General features: G+C 41.7%; 2 protein-coding genes across 6 annotated transcripts in view; one reads left to right on the forward strand and one right to left on the reverse strand.

The window, feature by feature from the left end:
* Positions 1–3,958, forward strand: part of RSPH10B (radial spoke head 10 homolog B) — a 79,376-nt gene extending 75,418 nt beyond the window's left edge. For all 3 annotated transcript variants that reach the window (XM_058285777.1, XM_071211140.1, XM_058285779.2), the window contains 3 exons: positions 276–410; positions 2,464–2,662; positions 3,675–3,958. In XM_058285777.1, coding sequence (XP_058141760.1) covers positions 276–410; positions 2,464–2,662; positions 3,675–3,849 — 509 coding nt within the window. In that variant the 3' untranslated portion in view covers positions 3,850–3,958. The remainder of the gene's footprint in view (positions 1–275; positions 411–2,463; positions 2,663–3,674) is intronic.
* A 1,538-nt stretch (positions 3,959–5,496) lies between these two features.
* CCZ1 (CCZ1 homolog, vacuolar protein trafficking and biogenesis associated) overlaps positions 5,497–20,209 on the reverse strand; it is a 32,197-nt gene continuing 17,484 nt past the window's right edge. For 2 of the 3 annotated variants that reach the window (XM_058285783.2, XM_071211141.1), the window contains 5 exons: positions 18,738–18,771; positions 17,477–17,594; positions 7,784–7,942; positions 7,407–7,534; positions 5,645–5,845 (listed from right to left, as the gene is read on the reverse strand). In XM_058285783.2, the coding sequence (XP_058141766.1) occupies positions 5,790–5,845; positions 7,407–7,534; positions 7,784–7,942; positions 17,477–17,594; positions 18,738–18,771 (495 nt within the window). In that variant the 3' untranslated portion in view covers positions 5,645–5,789. Of the gene's footprint in view, positions 5,846–7,406; positions 7,535–7,783; positions 7,943–17,476; positions 17,595–18,737; positions 18,772–20,209 lie in introns of all 3 variants that reach the window. The other variant, XM_058285784.1, reaches the window with a different exon arrangement.

A 20,209-nucleotide genomic window follows, 5' to 3' on the forward strand; every position in this document is an offset into this window, starting at 1 on the left:
TTTGTTCCAGAGGTCTCAACATTTTAATTGTAGTCTTATCCAAGATTGAAGAGTGGCATAAAAAAAATGTCTCTTAAAATTTTTCCCCATTTTTTTTGTCTACATTGCCTTCAGTTGTACATCATAAAATGATCAATAAAGCTAATTTGGAGGGCCTTAATTTCAAGAGGAATAATAGAACAAATGACACTTATATTGGCAAAATCATATATTGAGTGATTCTTGAACTCCAAAAATAATTCCATAAAATGTAAAACTTATTCATTAACTTGTAGCCCGCAGTGTAACATTTGACAGGAACTCAGTGCCTGCAGCTAATATGGAAGCATTCTCAAAATTCGATGTCAAAGATGACAATGGATCACAAACCATTTATGAGGAAGATGATGCCCCTTTTAAACAAGGACCAGGTATGTTGACTCTAAAAGTAAAATATCAGCCAACCTCTTGGAAATTAAAAACAAAATAAACAGCAATAACAAACTCCTGCCAAACCTGAAGACCTCTATTCTAAATAATTCTCAGAGAAAATCAAATTACATTTCTAAGAGTACTTAGAAAATTGAAATAGCTTAAACATTACCTAAAAGGCATGGCCAAAACTGTAACTGGAGAAAATTCTTAGTATTAAATTATTTCATTTTTAAATGAGAAAACATAACAACCCAAACATTCAACCAAAGATGGTAGAAAGAAAAATAAAACACAAGGAAAACAGGAGGAAGACCTACTAAATAAGCCTATAAATTATATATCAAAAAATAAAAATAGTAAAACTGATCATTCTGAAAGCTTCTTTAGGAAAAAAGATACATACCTAGTATGATCAGAATAAAAGTGATAAAACACACATTCCAATTAGGAAGGAAAAAGTGATAACCAATGACAAGATGTTTTTAAGTACAGTAAAAGAATGTTACATACAACTCTAGGCCAATAAACTGGAAATATTTGAAACAAATGATTTTCTAGGAAGATGATAACAAAACTAGAAGGAATACAGAAAACTTGAATAGCCCAATAGCTGTGAGAAAAAAACTCAAAAATTATCTCAGAAAAAGTTTTTTAGGAGAAAAATTTTAAGAAAGCAATAAATCAAGGTTTAAAAGAAAACACATCAAAGTATGAAATAAGATAACCCTTTCAGTTTATTTAACAAATTTAGCATAACCAAGACAGGGAAACTTGATAAAGATTAAAAAAAAAAATACCAGACCACTGGTTTTCAACTGTTAAAGCGGGGATCACATGAAAACTATGGAGCGGGACTTCTGGGAAGGTGGGGGTGGACAAAGTACAGATATTCTGTCTCCCTAGATCCTCCCTGCCACACCCCCCCCCCCAAAGACAGAACAACTAAGAGAGCAAAACCAAAATACCATACACAACATCTACAACTAAACTTGTGGACGAGGTGTCACCACGAAAGCCAAACTGTGAGTAGACAGGGACCAAACCTGCCTGGTACCAGCATGTAAAAAGGCTGCCAAGAAAGTAATACATAAAATGACTGAGGGAAGCAATGGGGTTTCTTACAGGGCTGAGAAGCAGCGCCCAAAATCCCCCTCAAGAACTCGTGGGGATGCCTGGGAGAGCAGCTGAGATGGGGGCTGTGTACTTCCTGGTTGCAGGAGGGAGCCCCAAGGGCCTCAGGGGTGCGGGCTTGCTAGCCAGGGCTCCTTCTCTGCAGCCGGACTTGGGGAGAACCTGCTGGGAGTAGACGTCAAACAGGATAGGACAGGAGGGGCAAGGAAGGGTCCAGTTAAATGGGAGTAGCGCGTAGAGGGGAGAGGTGGACTTTCCTTCTGTCAAAATAGAAGAGGCTGAAAAAGTCATGACCCACCCACCTCCCTTCCTAAAAACTCAGTGAAGCTGATTTATTTCAACAACAAATAAGGCTGCGGTGTTATTAAAAGAAAAGAGTAAGTGACCCACAGTGAAAGTGTGCCCAGAAGACCATCCCATAAAAGGCTCCAGGTCCTGCTGATGTAACAGAACTCTCTGAAGCATTATCTTCCCCAGATTCAACTATTTGAAGCACAATCCAAATTCAATTTTTGGCCTTAGATGTGAAGCCACTCCTTCCCAAGTCAGTAATTTTACCTATCTTCTTCTTCACGTCTGAGTTTAAATCCTTTTTTTTTTTTTACTTTAAAATGAAAACTGCTTTTCAGACAATGTGAGCCAAAACCAAAAGTGTTTCTGAAAATGGAAAATACTCTAGCTGTTTAGAATACAGTCTCGAAGCTTCGAAGGAAAGGCTAGTAGTCCTGGCTGCGGCCCACTGAGCATCTGCCTGGCGCCAGGTGGTCACCGAAGCGTTTTAAGTTAGTCGAGTCCTCACAGCATCACCCCATCTTCAGAAGATGATGACACAAAGGTTAAGTAAGCCTTGGCATGGGAAGCAGAAACTCCAAAATTACTGCAGGTTTGTATTAATTCTCATTTTAAATTTTATTCCAGAGAAATTGGAAAAATCCAAGGATGAACCAAAGGAAAAACTCAGTGTGTGGGTCAGTCATATGTACATCTTTTTTGTGAACACACTTTTCCAAGCATATAAACACGAAGAAACTCTAAAGGAGAAAATAAAGGAAAATAGGTTACATTATGCAGCGATGGCTCAACAGAGGAAAACTGAAGACGACGAACTGGAAGCAAAGTAATTCTGTAAAACTCAGTTACCTTTCTTTCCTGTCTTTTGTAGCTGCCAGAAGCGCAGGGACCACATGGTTTCATTCCAGCTGTACGACCTCCTGAGAGGTCATGCCTGCGTGCCCTCTGCTCCCCGGTGCATAGGGTGGCGGTGACGTCTGGTTTATAGATGAATGCGTGAGATGTGCAGCAAGGGCTGCAGGTCTATAGTCCCAGCTCCACCACCAGTGCTTGGGTGGCCTCGGCAAGGGCCCCCTCGCTGTGCCCTGGTTCCCTCAGCTGTGGGAGGGGGTGAGACCCCCCGAGCGCTTCTGGGAGGGTTGAACGAGCTGAGCTGTGAGAAGCCATCTGGAAGGATGACTGGCACGCAGTGAGCGCTCAGTAAATGCCGTGCTCTCATCTCTCCAGACCTCAGGCAGCGGCTCAGTCCTCCACTGACCTGTCCGGCCAGTGTGCAAATGCTTGCCCTTTTGAAAGTATCAACTGAAGAAAGCAAGATACTATACTTGAAAAACCCAAGAGGTACTTTAAAAGGTCACTCACTAGCTGTCAGGTTGCTACAGAGAAGTGGTTTACACATCACTTTATATATATATATATATATATATATATATATATATATAATTTTATTTTGGACTGTCTAGATCAGGGATTCTTAACCTTTTTTGTTCCACAGACCCTTTGCCAGTCAGGTGAAAACCACGGACCCCTTACCAAGCCCACGCTATACTGTATTATTTAATAAATATGTCACACCTGCACCAATATGTCCCCACAAGAATGTTTCTTTTAAATTTTCAGTTCAAGCTCACGGACCCCCTGAAATCTTTCTTCGGACCCCAAGGGGACCCCTGGTTAAGAACTCCTGGTCTAGATAGTGTCACATTTCAGGCAAAGTGTTATCACTTTACAGTTTTGTTTGCAAAGCTCAAGTACAGGAATGGACTACTTTACACGGCACACCGTTTTTGAAATGTCAATGGTAAAAAAAAAAGATTCTTTCTTGTGTTTACTTTTAGGCTGAGTATCTTGAGAGAGGAAGAGGCCAGAAGACAAGACTACGAGATAGAGGGCACCATGATACGGGAACCGGTGGAGGCCCCCTCCTCCCATCTCACCCCGAGCCCGCCTAAGGAGGACACGATGGTGTCCCAATCCAGCAAGTTCATGACAAGCAGGAAAAAGAAAAAGTGAAGGTCCCCTGGGAACGTGCAAGTAGCCACAAGAACATGAAAATGTCAGAGAGGCTGAGACCTACAAGCACTGTAACAAGTTGATGGCCAATAAAATGGTTGATATTTTACTTATCTCAGTCTTTTTGAGGTACTAGGGGCATGGCCCACTGCCTTTCTGGTTTGTTATCTGGTTGGATTTCTGAAACGTCTGCATTTTGAAAACAGTGGAATGAAAATACAGGCATATGCTATTAAATGAGTACCTAGTAAATGGAGATCTTGGGCAAGTCCAGCAGGGGGCGCTGCTGAAGCCGCGCCACAGTGAGGCTGACAGCGGTCAGGGGGTCTGCACGAAGTCCCCTGGGTACCTGGGCAGGCCTCCCCCCTCCTCTCCTGATGCCTGCCCTCCCCCTCACCACCCTGGGGCCAAATCCCACCTGACCGCCACGAGCCGCCTCCTCCGTGGCTCTCTGCCTGGGCCTTCCCCACAAAGTCCTGTTACCACAGCCTGTAGGGTTTTAAAAGGCAAAACAATGGCAACTCCACACAACAGTAAAATGAAGAGCCGGCGTTGAATCGTTGGCTAAATGGAAATGTTCAGTCTTTAAGAACACTTTATAGTTAGTAATTTGTGTTAACATTTTTAAGGGTAACCACTAAAAGAATAACAATACAATCTATAGCCCACACTAGGAGAAGGAAAAGAGAAAACAATCAATCCAACATAAAACTGGGGAAAAAAGGAAACAGCAAAGGAAAAGAATGGTAAACAGAAAGCACAGAAGATGGTGGGGAAAACTGTACACCCACCAGTAGTTACCATCCAAACAGATTAAATTCACAGACTCTAAAACCAAACCAAAAGCAGAAATAACCAGATTGGATTAAAAAACAATATTGAGTTCAATGTTACCCTTTACAAGAGAAATCTCTTAAAACCACACACAGAAAGGTTGAAATAAAGAGAAAGAAAAAGATATACCAGGCAAATCTAGTCAAGATGACTGGAATACAAGCAATGTTTAAAACAGGCAAAACAGACTTTAAAGCAAATAAGCCAAATATTGGAAACTTAAAAATGCAATCTTAAGTAACTCATGGGTTCAGAGGAAACCATCACAGGATGAAAAGAGTGCACGGTGATTAAGTACCCCCCGCCCCAAGCAGCTTCACAGGCTCCCACTCAGGTTCTGTGAAGGGCAACAGGGGAGCTGGCTTGGAGCGCGGGCCAAGACAGTTCTTCTGGACCATGGGCAAGCTGTCACCAATACTCCTGGCTAGTTTTCACCCAATTCCTGGGATGGCCAGACTACCAGAAATCACGTTAAGTGAAATAAAATTCAGCCAGCCAATCTCAGCCGTGAAGATGGCCTGCCCCAGGAGTTGTACCGAACGAACCAAGAGTGCCATAGCTGGGGCACTCTACTAAGTTATTTGTATCATATGGGGTCTAAAAATCACTCTATAATTCAGTATCAAAAGCAAGTCTCACAATGAGTTTGGGCAAATGCCATGTTCTTCACCACTTCAGGTCTAGTGACTGGGGAAGACACCCCAACCGAGAGCAGCGTTAGTGCTGGAACATGCATGGCGGACATAACGCAGGGCAGGAGCCAAGCAAGGACACAGTGGACGAGCAAGGGGTGAGATAAAACGCAAAACACGATTTTAAAAACTTTAACAATTTATTAATCTTATTTTCCAGTAAAATATTCACATAATGTTGAAAGAATGGAATGATAAAGATGCAGCGGATCACCTTTAATTAATTCCACATAAATATTTAAAATCTAAAAATCTCGGGATCGGTTTAGAGACTGAGTAGAAATTTGATTCTTCAAAGCAAGTATTGCTTTACTCTTGTCACTCATCCAGTCAATAATATGACTAACTTTCAGTGAACAGAATGTTTTGCTGAATTGTTTTTTTTAAAGTTATTTTCAGTGAGTCATTTATTAGTCAATCCAAGAAGAATATATTATTGAACTGCGTTGCACAAAGTTTCTTTACTTCTTCTGCAAAAAGAACAGAAAACAGTGAATAAGGAATAATATAAAAGGTTATATGATACATAGTGGTACTTTAAATTATTCTGGAATAAAGTCGGGGATAAATAAATGTCTGCATTAATTTTTACCTTAAATCTCAGAAGTCTAGTAAGAAATTAATAAAAAAAAAAAAAAAGGAGGAGAAAAAACCTAACAAGACTTCAATACTACGTAACATACTGAAACAGCACTTCCTCGTAGCCTGAGAAAGCTTAAATCCAGCACCCAAAATGCCTAAGTTTAGGGGATTAGGAACACAGCATCTCAAATGTAGTTTTTCTGGGAAAATCTGATGCAAAAAACTCTAGTTGTGACTTTAAATTGTAGATCAGGTTCTCCACAGAGAGGTACAATTATCTTGATTTTACCAAATTTCCCATTTTAAGCAAGAGCTATATCGACTGATGTTTCTAATGCATACAACTTATTAATTCAATTATTAATGTAAAGAGAAAACTCCCCCTCCATTTATCTACAAAACATGCAAGAAAAGAAATGTGGAAAAAAAAAAAAGGTTCCTATCTGCCTTTCAGTTTGCACGTGGTGGGTTTCCCCTCACGGCACCCTGCTGGCTCCAGGCCTAGTACATGGCAGCAAGGAGCCCCAGGGAGGGTGACGTCCCCATTTTCTCCATGGCAACAAAGCAGCTGTTTAGGTCTTTATGTAGAGGACCAGCCCAAAGTGGAAGGAAAATTTTGCACTGGCATGCTGCTAATGCACAGACAGAGAAGAGTTGTAAACTGCCAAATGAATCTGGCAGTTCTGTATACAGAACGTGTCTTTATGAGAGGAAATCTTTTTAAAGGACATTTTTATCCATTTATATAAAACCATGGGAATTTTTTTCTTTTAGCTCTGAGGATAATAAACTTTCTTTGGCCACTGTTAAGTTTCCCATGATGCAGGAAAGTATGTCATATACTTTTTCAAAGAACTGTTACAGAAAACATAAAAGAGATCAAATGTTAGTTTCCTTTAAAAAGGCACGAAAGGCATCTGCTTAAAATCTCAAGCCATGATTCGTTCTATTATGTTTCTTAATACACTGATAAGGTAAGTTTTAAAATATCAGGAGCATCGAAATTCTGCTCAGGGAAGTGGATTTGGCCCAATGGATAGGGAGCCCGCTTACCACATGGGAGGGCCTCCTTGACCCGTGTGGAGCTGGCCCATGCACAGTGCTGATGCACGCAAAGAGTGCTGTGCCATGCAGGGTGTCCCCTGTGTAGGGGAGCCCCACGAGCAAGGAGTGCACCCCGTAAGGAGAGCAGCCCAGCACGAAAAAAGCGCAGTCTGCCCAGGAATGGTGCTGCACACACGGAGAGCTGATGCAGCAAGATGCCGCAACAAAAAGAGACATGGATTCCCATTGCTGCTGACAAGAATACAAGCAAACATAGAAGAACACAGCGAATGGACACAGAGAGCAGACAACTGGGGAGGGGAGAGGCGTGGCGGGGAAGGGGAGAAAAATAAAAAAAATGAATCTTTAAAAAAAAATTCTGCTCAAATACCAAATCTTATTTACCATTTACTTCAATTAGGTTTGCATTTTTTTGATTCAAAATAACATATAGCTCCCGCTGATCAGACTTTTTTCCAACAACCCAATAATCACTCATTGCTTTCACGATGATTTCTTCATCTTCATCAACTCTGTAAAACAAGAGTTTCAAAATTCAAGTGTTTATTAATTTATACAGCTAGATTGTGAAAAACAAACATTCTAAAACAAGAAACAGGAAACCTGGCATCGCTAGGCTATTTAGGGCGTTGCCGTTGTGAGTGGCCAGTTCCTCCTGGATCTCTGCTAAGAGCAGGCCCTACAAAGGCGGAAACCTTGGAGCACTGTGAAGGCACTCCTGGGTCACTCGGCTGACCCTCTGGGGAGGTGGTTACAATTACCTAGTAAAGTCACTGTTGATGTCACCAAGGATCTTCATTAAATCCGGATGAACAGATGTAAGTGACACACTAGATGTTTTCCTCATGTGAATTGTACTTTTTTCTGCTAAATTCATATGGTTGAAGTAAATAAACTTAAACTGGGGTTCTTTTTCAGACCTGTGAAAATATCCAAAAAAAACAAAAAGGGTAATATTCTGCAAGGATAATTATCCAAACTATACAATTACATCATTAAAACTTTAAACCTTATCACTAAGGCCTTGTATTTTTAATGGCTGGGACTTCAAATCAAGAATCTGTTAGTTAACAGCCTACTCATTCAGTGGTTAACTTATTTGATATCCATGGGGATTTAGGTATTCAAATATGATGGAATTTTCCAGAGAACTGAACTTCATTTTTTTTTAAGCAAAATATTTTAACCATTATGTAATTATTTCCATAATAAAAAGTTTTTTTTTTAGTGCAAAATAAATCTATACAGGCAATTTATCGTCTAAGAGAGTGGTCAGCAAACTACAGGCTTGGGAACAAACCTGGCCCTGTTTTTCTAATAGTTTTACTGGAACAGTCATGCCCATTTGCTTAGGAGCTGTCCATGGCTGCTTTCACATTAAAATGACAGAGTTGAGTAACTGCAATAGCATAGCCTACAAACCCTAAAATATTTATTATCTGGCCCTATATAGAAAAGTTTGCTGGCCCCATTTTAGGAGAGCACCACTTTATTAGGTGCTATTAGGGAATTACCGAGGCGCTCCATGCAAGTGACTCTGCCACATAACTGAAGCTTACCACTGTAAGCGACAAAACTTGGAATCATCCTAAATGGAAACCATTGTCAAATGTATTATCCTTTCCTGCTTCCCTGAGCAGCATACTTAAGCAAGAGTCACAACCATTGTAAGTGGGATGTAGCTTTTCCTTTTTAAAATGCCTCTAGGCCATGCCACTGTGCTGCCTCCCATGGCTAGCGTCCACAGCCTCCTCAGCGGCACTGCCCAACAGCTGGGCAGCCCCTCCGCCTCACCCACCCTGGACCCTGCGTTCACCACTGGGGGCCTGGGGAGAGCCTGAGCACAGCCCCGCTCTGCTCTTCAGGGTTAGCAGTCATACTCTGGAGGGCTGAGGGTTCCAGAAACCCAACCTCTGGATAAATGAGTTACTACATAATACTTTAAATCTAGGCACAAAAACAATGTGGATGATTCAGTTTCCAGGAAATTTAAAAAAAAATTCTTATAAAACCAGGATTTGTTTTTAGTAGACCCCTAAACTAAGAAAAATATAGTATAACAAGTAAAAACTGTTTGGAAAGATGATGAATTTTAAAAGATATCTGGAAAGAGTTGCAAATCTAGTGGTCTCGGTAGATGAGTAACTTCAATCAGGTTTAAAGTTCTGCTTATTTTGTCTGACCCCAAAATAGTCTCTGTGACTTTCCTCCATCCTTTACAAAACTAATTTATTTTATGCTCCCAGACTGAAATTTACATTAGCGAATGTTATTTAAATAATTTTAACTACAGGGGCAACTGTGGGCTCTTTCTACTCCACCCTTGATGAAGGATAATGTAAAAACAGAATAGAAAAATAGTTACTTGCAACGTAGTGTTAATAAATGAGAATATAAAAAGACCCACTTACATTCAAAATTAGCAAGGATAATTTTCATTCTGCAACATGGTAAGTTTTATCAAAATTAATATCTAGGGAAGCAGATGTGGCTCAAGCAGTTAGGCTCCTGCCTACCACTTGGGAGGTCCCTGGTTTGGTTCTCAGTGCCTCCAAAAGAGGATAAGCAAGAGAGTAGCAAGCAGATGCAACGGGCTGGCATGGTGGACTAACACAACAAGATAATTCAACAAGAGACACACAGAGGAAAACATAATGAGACCAAAAAAAACAAAGCAGGAAGTGGAGGCGGCTCAAGTGATTAGGTGCCTCCCTCCCACATCTGAGGTCCCAGGTTTGGTTCCCAGGTCCTCCTAAGGAAACAAGACAGATAGACACAGCAAGTGCAAACAATGAGGGGGTAGGGAGAGAGAAATTAAAAAGTAAATCTTTTTTAAAAAAAGTAATATCTAACAGTATGTTAGTTTTCTGAATTAACAGAAGCTGCACTTCTCAGGTATCTTTTCCAAAGAACTAAAACTTAATCCTTTTATACACCAAAACATTTTTCTGATACAAAAATAAAATTTTCCACCTTCTAAAAAAGAACATTCTAGGGAAACGGACTTTGGCCCAGTGGTTAGGGCGTCCGTCTACCATATGGGAGGTCCGCGGTTCAAACCCCGGGCCTCCTTGACCCGTGTGGAGCTGGCCATGCGCAGTGCTGATGCGCGCAAGGAGTGCCGCGCCACGCAAGGGTGTCCCCCGCGTAGGGGAGCCCCACGTGCAAGGAGTGCACCCGTGAGGAGAGCCGCCCAGCGTGAAAAGAAAGAGCAGCCTGCCCAGGAATGGCGCCGCCCACACTTCCCGTGCCGCTGACGACAACAGAAGCGGACAAAGAAACAAGACCCAGCAAATAGACACCAAGAACAGACAACCGGGGGAGGGGGGGAAATTAAATAAATAAATAAATCTTTTAAAAAAAAAAAAAAGATAAAAAAGAACATTCTAAACGTAATTAGCGAAGTCAAGATAGAATACACTCAAGAGTAAAACAGTCTGGACAGGGCTCTCCTTCATGACCTCTCATGGAGTCTGGTATGTGAGACACCATAGCACGATGGTGCTGTGCTCAGAAGCAGATGGAGGCTGCGGTCTGTCTTAAGTGGTTATAATCTATGCTTTTTCAGTTTATGTGCCCACTAATTTTTTAAAAAGATTTTCTGCTTTCTGAATTACCTGCACTTTTTTCTTTCTTTCTGCAATTAACACCTCTTGATCAATACTGTTTTTACATCCCACTATGCTTTTCTTCTACAGTAGGCCAAATTCCCAAATAGTTGTGATTGCCATAACCATGCTAAACTGCTAACACAAGATAAAGGAAATGCTCTCCCATGAGTGAACAGCATCCCATCTGACTGATGCCAGAGATGGAAATGTTTAAGGACCAGGTATGTGAATAACATTCTAAGATTTTTTTGTTCTTTTAAGATTTATTTATTTCTACTCCTTCTTGTTGTGTGCTTGCCTTCCTTTTTTAGGAGGCACCAGGAACCAAACTCAGGACCTCCCACGTGGGAGGGAGGTGCCTGACTGCTTGAGCCACCTCTGCTCCCTGCTTTGTTGTATCTCTCACTATGTTTTCCTCCTTGTGTCTCATTGCATCATCTTGCTGTGCTAGCCTGTCATGTCAGCTCGCTGTTTTTGCTCATCTTCTTTAGGAGGCACTGGGAACTGAACCTGGGATCTCCCATGTGGGAGGCAGGAGTTCAACTGCTCGAGCCACATCCAATTCCCCATTCTAAGATTTTTAAAAGCATGCCAAGAAAGGTCACTATGAACTCTGAACCAGTAGAAGGAAGCAGCAGGTGCTCAGTGAGCACCTGTTTCACTGTGGACTTGAATGTCTACTTTGGGAGAAGAGACAATCCAATTGGCTTTATTTGTTATTGGCTGTGTTTCAGATACAGTTGCCATAAATATCATTTCTAGATGACTATGACTGCAAGCAATGCCTCATTTATATATAACTTAGGGTTAAAAAAAATTTGAATTGATAAAATTTGGGTATTATGAAAAGGAAAACTGGCCTTAATTTATGAGTTCAAGTTCTTCCTCTTACCTCTTAGAGTAGGTAGGAAGTGAGAGAGCTGGGACCTTGTACCACGCATGTTAACTCCCCCATGAAAAGACTTCCCCTGCCAACCTCCCGCTTACCTCTCAGCCCCTTTCCCGTGGCCAGTGTCTAGTCACCACTCTGCCCCATTCCTGGGTACAGTGTCTAATGGCCTCTCGGCCCCTTTCCTGTGTCCAGTGTCCAGTCACCACCAGCCCTTATGGTTAAAGGCCACAGCTGGAGGAATCCCAGTGTAGCCGGCCTCCTAAGCAACTGGGCTACTTTACTCACTTAGTCAAAAGGACTGATATAAAAGGATTCTAGAAAAACCGTTCACAGGAAAGAGTTTCCTTTTCTAATGCCTTCTACTACCCCCTTCCCATACCACTTCAAATCTCATGTTAGAATTGGCTGGTGAACAAGGCTATGTGAGAGAAAGAGAACTTGAAATCCCAGACGGGTAAAGCTGATTTGGGGGAAAAATACTCCTCAAGCCCTGAAAAATTCCTGGTTAAGGAAGATTTAAACACACAAAAAATAAAACCATAAAAGTACCAGGGGTGAAACGGGGTCCCATTTTTATAATACTGGAGTAGAAGAGGTCCACGATGATACCACAGATAGAAACCAAAAGGAAAGGATTACTAAAACAGACTACATGTAAAGCTGAAACTCCCATATTATAAGAAGTGGTAAAATCAAAGTTAAAGAAGTAAATTAGGAAAAAATTATATGACTAAAGGTTAATTCCCTATTGTAAAATAAGGTAAGGAAACACTTCAAAAAAGAAAAACAAAACAAACCAGCCAATGAACATCTGAGAAGAGGCCGACCCTCAGCTCCACCTGTCAGGCTGTCAAAATAGAGAGTCTGAAGAACAGGTGGCAGGTGGCACTCTTCAAAGTATACCCCGCTCCTGGGACAGGACCTGGCAACCAACACTGCATCTGAAGTGTACGTGCCCTCTGCCCCAGAACTCAATTCCGGTTTTATCCTAAGGAAATAGATATATGAACCAGATGGTTCAATACAGAACTGTTTATACTACTAATAAGCAAACCCAGACTACTCCGTTAAATGGGAGAATGCTTAAACAAACCAGAACACATCGATCCAATTAAAGACCACAAGGTCATTGAAGAAAATAAGGCAGATCCATTCACATTGACTTAAAGTGATGCTCATGCCATATACTTCCTAAAATGTTACAGATTTGTTTTTTAAAAACCTGTGTGGAAATATCCAGCGACTGTCTTCTGGCCAACCGAGAGAGCAGGACACCCTGGAATGTTTCCCTCTGGGGAATGAATAGAAGCCTCATGTTTTCAAGTGTCTGAATTTGTGAAATAACTCAATTAAATTGAAAAACATGGTTTCACCAACTCAGGGATGGAAAACTTTCTGAAAAATAAAAATAAAAAAAATTTTCCCCTAAAGAAAAAGGCAGCTGAAGTAATAAAAGAGGAAATTTTAGGTTTTATGTATATTACCAGAAAAATGAAAAAAAAAAAATAGGATTACACAACACAAACAGGGAGTCCTAATGTAAACCATAGACTATAGTTAGTAGTACAATGATAAAAATGTTCCCTCATATATAATAATATATGCTCTCAGTTTTATATCTGGCTTTAAGACTTCCCGGAGGGGAAGCAGATGTGGCTCAAGCAGTCGGACACCCGCCTACCACATGGGCAGTCCCAGGTTTGGTTCCTGGTGCCTCCTAAGGAAGACAAGCAAGACAGTGAGCTGTCGCAACAGACTGGCGTGGCAAGCTGAAGCAACAAGATGACACAATGAGGAGACACAACAAAGAAACACAATGAGACACAAGACAAGCAGGCAGCAGAGGTGGCTCAAGCAATTGGGTGCTTTCTTCCCACATGGGAGGTACAGGGTTCATTCCTGGTGCCTCCTAAAAAGACAAGCAGACACAGAGAGCAAACAATGAATAGACACAGAGAGTAGACAGCAAGTGCAAAACAATGAGGGGCAGGGAGAGAAATAAACTGCATAAATCTTAAAAAAAAAAAAAAAAAAAAGACAACTCAGGACTAAATAGTCTGCATTTTAAATTTTCTGTTATCAGATAAACCTGTAGCTGGCTGTAATAGAATTCACTGCTTTTTTCGGTTTTTTAATGTCTGGTTTTCATATATCTGATTAACGGTCTCCAAAGTGGGGCTAATACGGATAAGCATCAGTGCATATGAAGGAATTATTTTTATCATGGCCTTTAAGAAGTGTGTTATAATATACCATATCAATACAGTAATACATGAATGTAATTTGTGATCAACAGTGCGATCTTGGAGGACAGTCAGCTTAATAAGTGTTTTGCCGACAAGTGTGTATGATCCAGAAAGTCTCAAGAGCACTGCAGTAAGGCTCCATTGCTTTACATAAGTAGGAATCTTGGCAGACTGTTTCACTATGCAGATAAACATCTTGTAAACTACTTACCAAAACAGAACAAATTTCAAGAGATAGTTTTAAAATAAACTGCAGAAAAGCAAGAGAGAATTCCATCAATTCCTCTTTCAACAGCTCTGCTACAGAGCTGGGTTCTTTTTTATGGCCTAAGTCTCCATTTACACACAAGTCAGTATTAGGGAAAACCTGAGCTGCTGCTTGTTGGAATTAGAGTTTCACTTGACGAGGGTTCATTGTCTTGTCTAGGTTTAGAGAAAACGCCCTCAGACTCTAGACCAGGGGTTCTTAACCAGGGGCCCACAGACCCCCCACGGGATCCGTGGAAAGATTTCAGGGGGTCGGTGACCTTGAATTGAAAAAAATCAACTTATTATCTTTTATTTTCTTTGACCTCTACCTGAAATCTAGCATTTCCTTCACTTCTGAATGTATGCAATAAATAAGTTACAGTTGTATTCCTTTCACCTGCCTGGGAAAGGAGTCTGTGAACAAAAAAGGTTAAGAACCCCTGCTCTAGAATCATTGTTTCTTGTGCCAGGTTAACTGAATGCCAGGTAGATGACAACATTTTTTGCTCTGATTTTAAAAAATATATATGTTACTTTCAGGATTAAGATATTTATTAAAGGAAAATATGGATTCATACTTAATATCCTTTGTTAAACTGTGCAATGTATTGGAGTCAATGTACATAAAATAAAATTTTAAACATTTCATCTCAGGCTTTTACAATTAAAAGGGACCTGGTGATTTGTAATCCTCTATGTTTTGCTAAGTAAAGAGCTTTAAATTGTTTGCAATCTCGCTAGAACTTCAGGATGTGCATTGGAGCTCCAGGAAATCCGTGACCTCCAATGTCCTGCCCTGGCATGCTCTGGGGCAGAGGGGGGCCTCCAAGTCTCTTTACAAACTAGTGGCACAGCAGAGGCCTGGGTGACTTTCCTGGTAACGGTTGTGATTCTCACCCCACAGCACCCAAAGCCTTCCTGGGATTTTAGCTGGGGGTGACCCACTGTGGAGGAGGAGGCAATTGCGGCACCCCAGCTGCAGGCTCCAGGAAAGGCAAGGCCAGGAGGGCCCTCTGGGGCAGAGACCCTTCTGTGGCTGAGAGGTGGGCTCCACCGTGGGAGGTGGGCATGGGGTGACTGGGAAGGAGGCTCACTGCAGGGTGGGGCAAGGCCGGGAGGTGGGCTCCTCTGCAGTGTGGGGGCACCCACATATTAAGATATGTCTCATGTCCGTAGAAGGAGCGAGCACTCACAGCGAAGTTACTCATTAACACCACGTTGGTGGAGTCCACCCTCATCACTAACGGGCATGCTCCAGCTACCCACCCTGCCCCTCTGGCCCCTCGGGAACACGAGGGCACTGTGCTCCTCGGACAGATATTCATAACATGCTCCTCAGAAGCAGGAGCCACATGTGGACAACACTACAGGAGGTAAGCTGGCACCAAATTCTCAAGGTGCTGTCCCTAAACAAGATGGGTTTTTGTTATCCCTTGAACCAGACTTTTTATGGCAGCCTCTAGAGAGCCTGATCAGGAAGAAGCTTCCAGTAGTGCCCAGGCCGAGTGAACCCTGGCCAAGGCTGAAGGAGCACAGGCCCTGACATCGGCTTTGGGTACTTCCCAGTGCAGGTTGCAGCTGAAAGAACAGGGGGATACGCAGGCCCTCGAACTGGCCTGGAGGCTCAGGGTGGCTGTCTAGGAGGGCACCACCAGCACCTACCACCACCAGCCATGCCACCACCACCCCTGCCACCTCCCTGGTGCTACTGTTGGGTCTGCTCTCCTCCTCCCTGGCTGCCCTTTTCCATGTCATCCTGATTTCTCTGGGATCTGAGTTTCTGGAGAGAGGAGTGAGAGTGAGTGTGTGTCTCAGGACTGGCATGTAGAATGGTCCAGAAGGATTCTAGAAGAAAAGTACATTATCTTTTGAGGCATATTTCATTGATTTTATTGTAACAGCTCCTTATGTATAAAATCTCAGTTGTGTCAAGAGCCAGCTCAAAGACAAGAACATTCCTGAGCATGCCCCTAAATTGTGCCAGGTTTATTTTATCATCAAGTTTTCCAGGTACCCTAGCTTTCAGTGGGCTACTGGAACCGTGCAGTAGTTACTTAAACAGCTAAGAAAATTGTTCCCTAGGATACAGAGCTATGTGATAAAACAAAGCAAAAATGTCTTCGTAGAATCTGAGTGGTGGGTATATGCAGGCTCACTGTACAAGTTTTTCAAACTTTCTGTATTTGAAAACTTTCATAATAAAATGTCAGAGAAAATGGCATTCTAATTGACAGAATGAGTAATACCCAGGGCCCTTTTGTCTTTTTCTGCAAAAATCCCAAGGAGATTTAACCTTATCTGCAGAATAGAAGGTACTCAAAAGTGAATTTTACCCTTGGGTATTTGTTGATGAGTTGCTTAAAATTCATTACCTTTACCAAGGGTTTGAGAGGTATATGTATATTCTGTGGATTACTTATGCCTTGAGCTTACAACCTTATCACTCTCCATTAGTTCATAATTTGTATGATTCAAACCAGATTTAACTCACTCATGACACCTTCCAGAGAGAAAATCTGATAGTTACAAGGTCAAAACCTAAATGATGAAGCAGCACTGTTGAAATATAGGTAGGCTGGCACTTTCATTTCTTCACTTTATATCTTCTACAACTAAGTTGTTAACAGTAGTGATCCATACACTCTAACACAGAATCCAAAAATATTTCCATCTGGAGACTTTTTTGAGTTCTCTTTAGGCTGAGACTTACATAAGGGGATGGATATCTAATATATGAACATTAAAAATACAAGGTTATATATATTCATAGCATTTTAGTCACTAATTTCTCAAACATGAGGAAAGGCCACATAAGCAGAGCTTTTAATCTCCAAGTGCTTTCCCTTGACTCACCTGATTTTACAGTCATCCTATTTTACCTGGTGAAAAGAGAGGCAGAGCACGCTCGACTCCTTTTCAGTGTTCTTCAGACGGAGATGGGTTCAGCTGAAGCTCCCGGGGCTCAGCCTCCAGCCTTTAAAGCCACCACTCGGGCAGGACCAGAGCCTAAGGGGCTACATCACAACCAGCCTCGCCTACACATTTCCCACAGTAAGAGGAAAAGCGCATTCAGGCTGAGCAGAGCAAAACCATGCTGGCCGCTGGTGCCAACGTGACTTCGTGAAATGTACCAGCCCCAACGATCCAGGCTGGTTCTCAGGGAAGCCTGCGGGGTGCTCAGGAGGCCGAGCCCATGGCCGCAGACAGCACACCCAGCCCCACACCTTCATGCCACCAACCAGAAGGAGCGTGGAGGGAACGCGTGGCTAGAAGTCCCAGCCCAGACTGTCCCCAAGGGCCAGAACACCTCAGGGACGGTTCCCAGCACGTTATGGCTCTCCAGACCCAGATAAAGCACACGGCTGTTCATACTATTCCTATTCTTAATTAAAAACCACCCTTACTCTTCCAAAACCAGCTACATGCTTAAAAGGAAACATGAAGTAAAGTACAAACCCAGATAGTCTTTTGTTGATGTTAAATTGCTCACAAATATCCGATGCCAGCACTGTGAGCTGAGGCCCAACAATGCTGTCCAGTCTTCGGCAAAAATCCAACGTAGGCTGTAGGGAGGCTAACAAGGAATTTAAAAGATACCAGTAAGTGTTATAATACATTGTGTTAAAAAGGTCAATACTTATTTTCCTTTCCAGTATTTAATAACAATATCCAAAGAAAATTCTACTGATTTGGGGAATAAAACACAATGATACCCTTCACCTCCAAGCAGGAGAGAGGAGTCAAAATTAGTTCTATTTGAGATGAAAAAAAGTAGAAGACACGTGTGCATGATTGTTTTATAAGTTTACAACTTCTCTCATAAAGAAATATATTTTAATAATAATAATAGGGTGGGTTGGGGGAAAACACACCAAATGTAAGAAAAGAACTATGATTAGTAGTAAGATTTTGACAGTGTTCTTTCATGGTTTGTAACAAACATCTCATGACAATGCAAGGTGTTGGTGGAGGGCTGATGTGTGGGACCCCTGTATGATGTTATGCGTATTTGCTTTGTAAGTTCACAACTTTTACTATACACTTAATTGTTTATGTATGTTCATATATAAACGATATAAAGATGATAATAATCAGATTGGTAAAGGAGAAAATACTTTGTTTAGTAGTAATATTTTGACAATGCTCTTTAATCATTAGTTAAAAAGGTTTAAAAACAATGCAAGTTATTGGTGGTAGGGTGAGATGTTATATATGTTTGTTTTGTAAGTTCACAACTATTATACATTTATTGTTTATGTATGTTTATGTATGAGTGATGTATTTCAATAAATTAAAAAAAGAAAAAAAGTAGAAGACCTATCCCACAGTGAAAAATAGATTTACACACCCCTGTGGGTTGGCAAATTGGTTGCCGACCCCAAGTAGACCTCAGAAGGGCAAGTATTTTTCCTACAAACATTAAAGAGCACACACGGGCCAGGCACTGCTCAACCCCCGGGAGCCCTCTGAGGCAGCTACCACGCCCACGCCCACGCCCACTTCACAGCCACGGAGGCCCGGCAGGTGCCAAGACTGCCGACAAGGGCAGAAGCCAAGGGTTTAGACACTGCTTAGCGGTCCCAGGGGAGAACACTGTCTTGCTGGAGCTTCTGTGTTGTTATGACGACGTCATTATAATTTAGGAATGGAAATGAGCAGACATAAAGAGAAAAGGCTTATGGCATTGCGCTGAGGTCATATATAGGTGTGTACTTACCGTCAATCATAAAGCACACAGCTGCACTCATGGCCTGGGGAGAGAAAACAAACCAAGGATTAGAGGATGGTACAGAAAAGGGGACTTAAACATGGTATATCAAAGTGACCTAGCTTGAACCTTGGTTTGAACTAACCTACTACAAAAAGACTTTTTAGTCAACTGGGGAACCCTCAACAGAGACTGGATATCAGATGACATGAAGCAATTACTGCTTATTTTGTCAGGTGTGGTAATAGTATGGTGATTACGTGAAAGCAGGTGTCCTTGTCACTTAGACAGACAAACTCTGAAGTATTTGTGAGAGAAATGACATGATTTAAAGTTCTCTGGCTAAATAAGTAAATAAATAAAGGTAGACAGGGAACAGATGTGACTCAAGCAGTTGAGCGCCTGCTTCCCACATGAGAAAGTCCTGGGTTCAGTTTCCGGTGCCTCCTAAAAACAAAAAAACAAACAACAACACAAACAAATGAAAAAACCAACTCAGGGAAGCTGATGTGGCTCAGTGGTTGAGCACCAGCTTCACACACACGAGGTCCCAGGTTCAATTCCTGGTCCTGGTACTGCAAAACAAACAAACTCTTAAAAATAAAGTAGGAGGAAACAAATGAAAGATTGGCATGTTGTTACTGACTGAAGCTATGTTATGGGTACCTTGGAATTCATCATTCTATTTTTGTGTATATTTGACAATTTCTATTAATACAAATTTTTTTGAAAAACTAGAAATTAACGTCTACTTATCTCATTTTATAACTACCATAAATGATTGCAGTTAGGACATGAACAAGTAAAACACATACTAGGGCAACCAGAACCATAAATAAAATAACCTAAAATGTTTAACTTTATCAGAACAATGTAGAAAGGTCAAATAGAACATAGAGCCCTGTAAAGAAAAAGCCAGAGCTTCCTTCCCTGAGTCCTGCTCCCAACAGCGAGCACTTTGAGCGGTTTCTGGGCCACAGCCACGCCATTTTACCACCGTCAGACACTGTACTGACTCCCTGCTCCTGTCGTCATGGATGTGGCCCCTCATCCCAATAGCGTTCAGCTATCCTAGCTCCTCCCTGGTCACCTGACACCTTCAAACAGCTCCTTTCTCATCCCGGCAGTCACAGGCACACGCTCCTGAGCTGCTTTGTAAATGAGGCCTTTTGCATTCCCACCTGACCCTCTACGTTTCCCCACTACAACCTCCCTGTCATTCTATCAGCTATCGCTTCATTTTTACACCATCAAAGTTAGTAACATTTACTCTATTTTGTAATCAAATCACAATTATGATTTGCCTAGAGGTAGGTTGCAAAATTGGTGGCTTACGAATCATCCAATCAAAGATGTGTTTTGTTTATGTGTAAAATAAGTCTGTCTTAGTAGCTGCCAACTAATTTCATACAAAAGTCCAAATTCAGTCTCCTGCGGGAAGACAGCAGGCTAGAAAGGTATGCAACTCTCTTCTCCAGAAA

The sequence above is a fragment of the Dasypus novemcinctus genome, chromosome 23, assembly GCF_030445035.2.
Source record: "Dasypus novemcinctus isolate mDasNov1 chromosome 23, mDasNov1.1.hap2, whole genome shotgun sequence".
Classification (NCBI taxonomy): domain Eukaryota; kingdom Metazoa; phylum Chordata; class Mammalia; order Cingulata; family Dasypodidae; genus Dasypus; species Dasypus novemcinctus.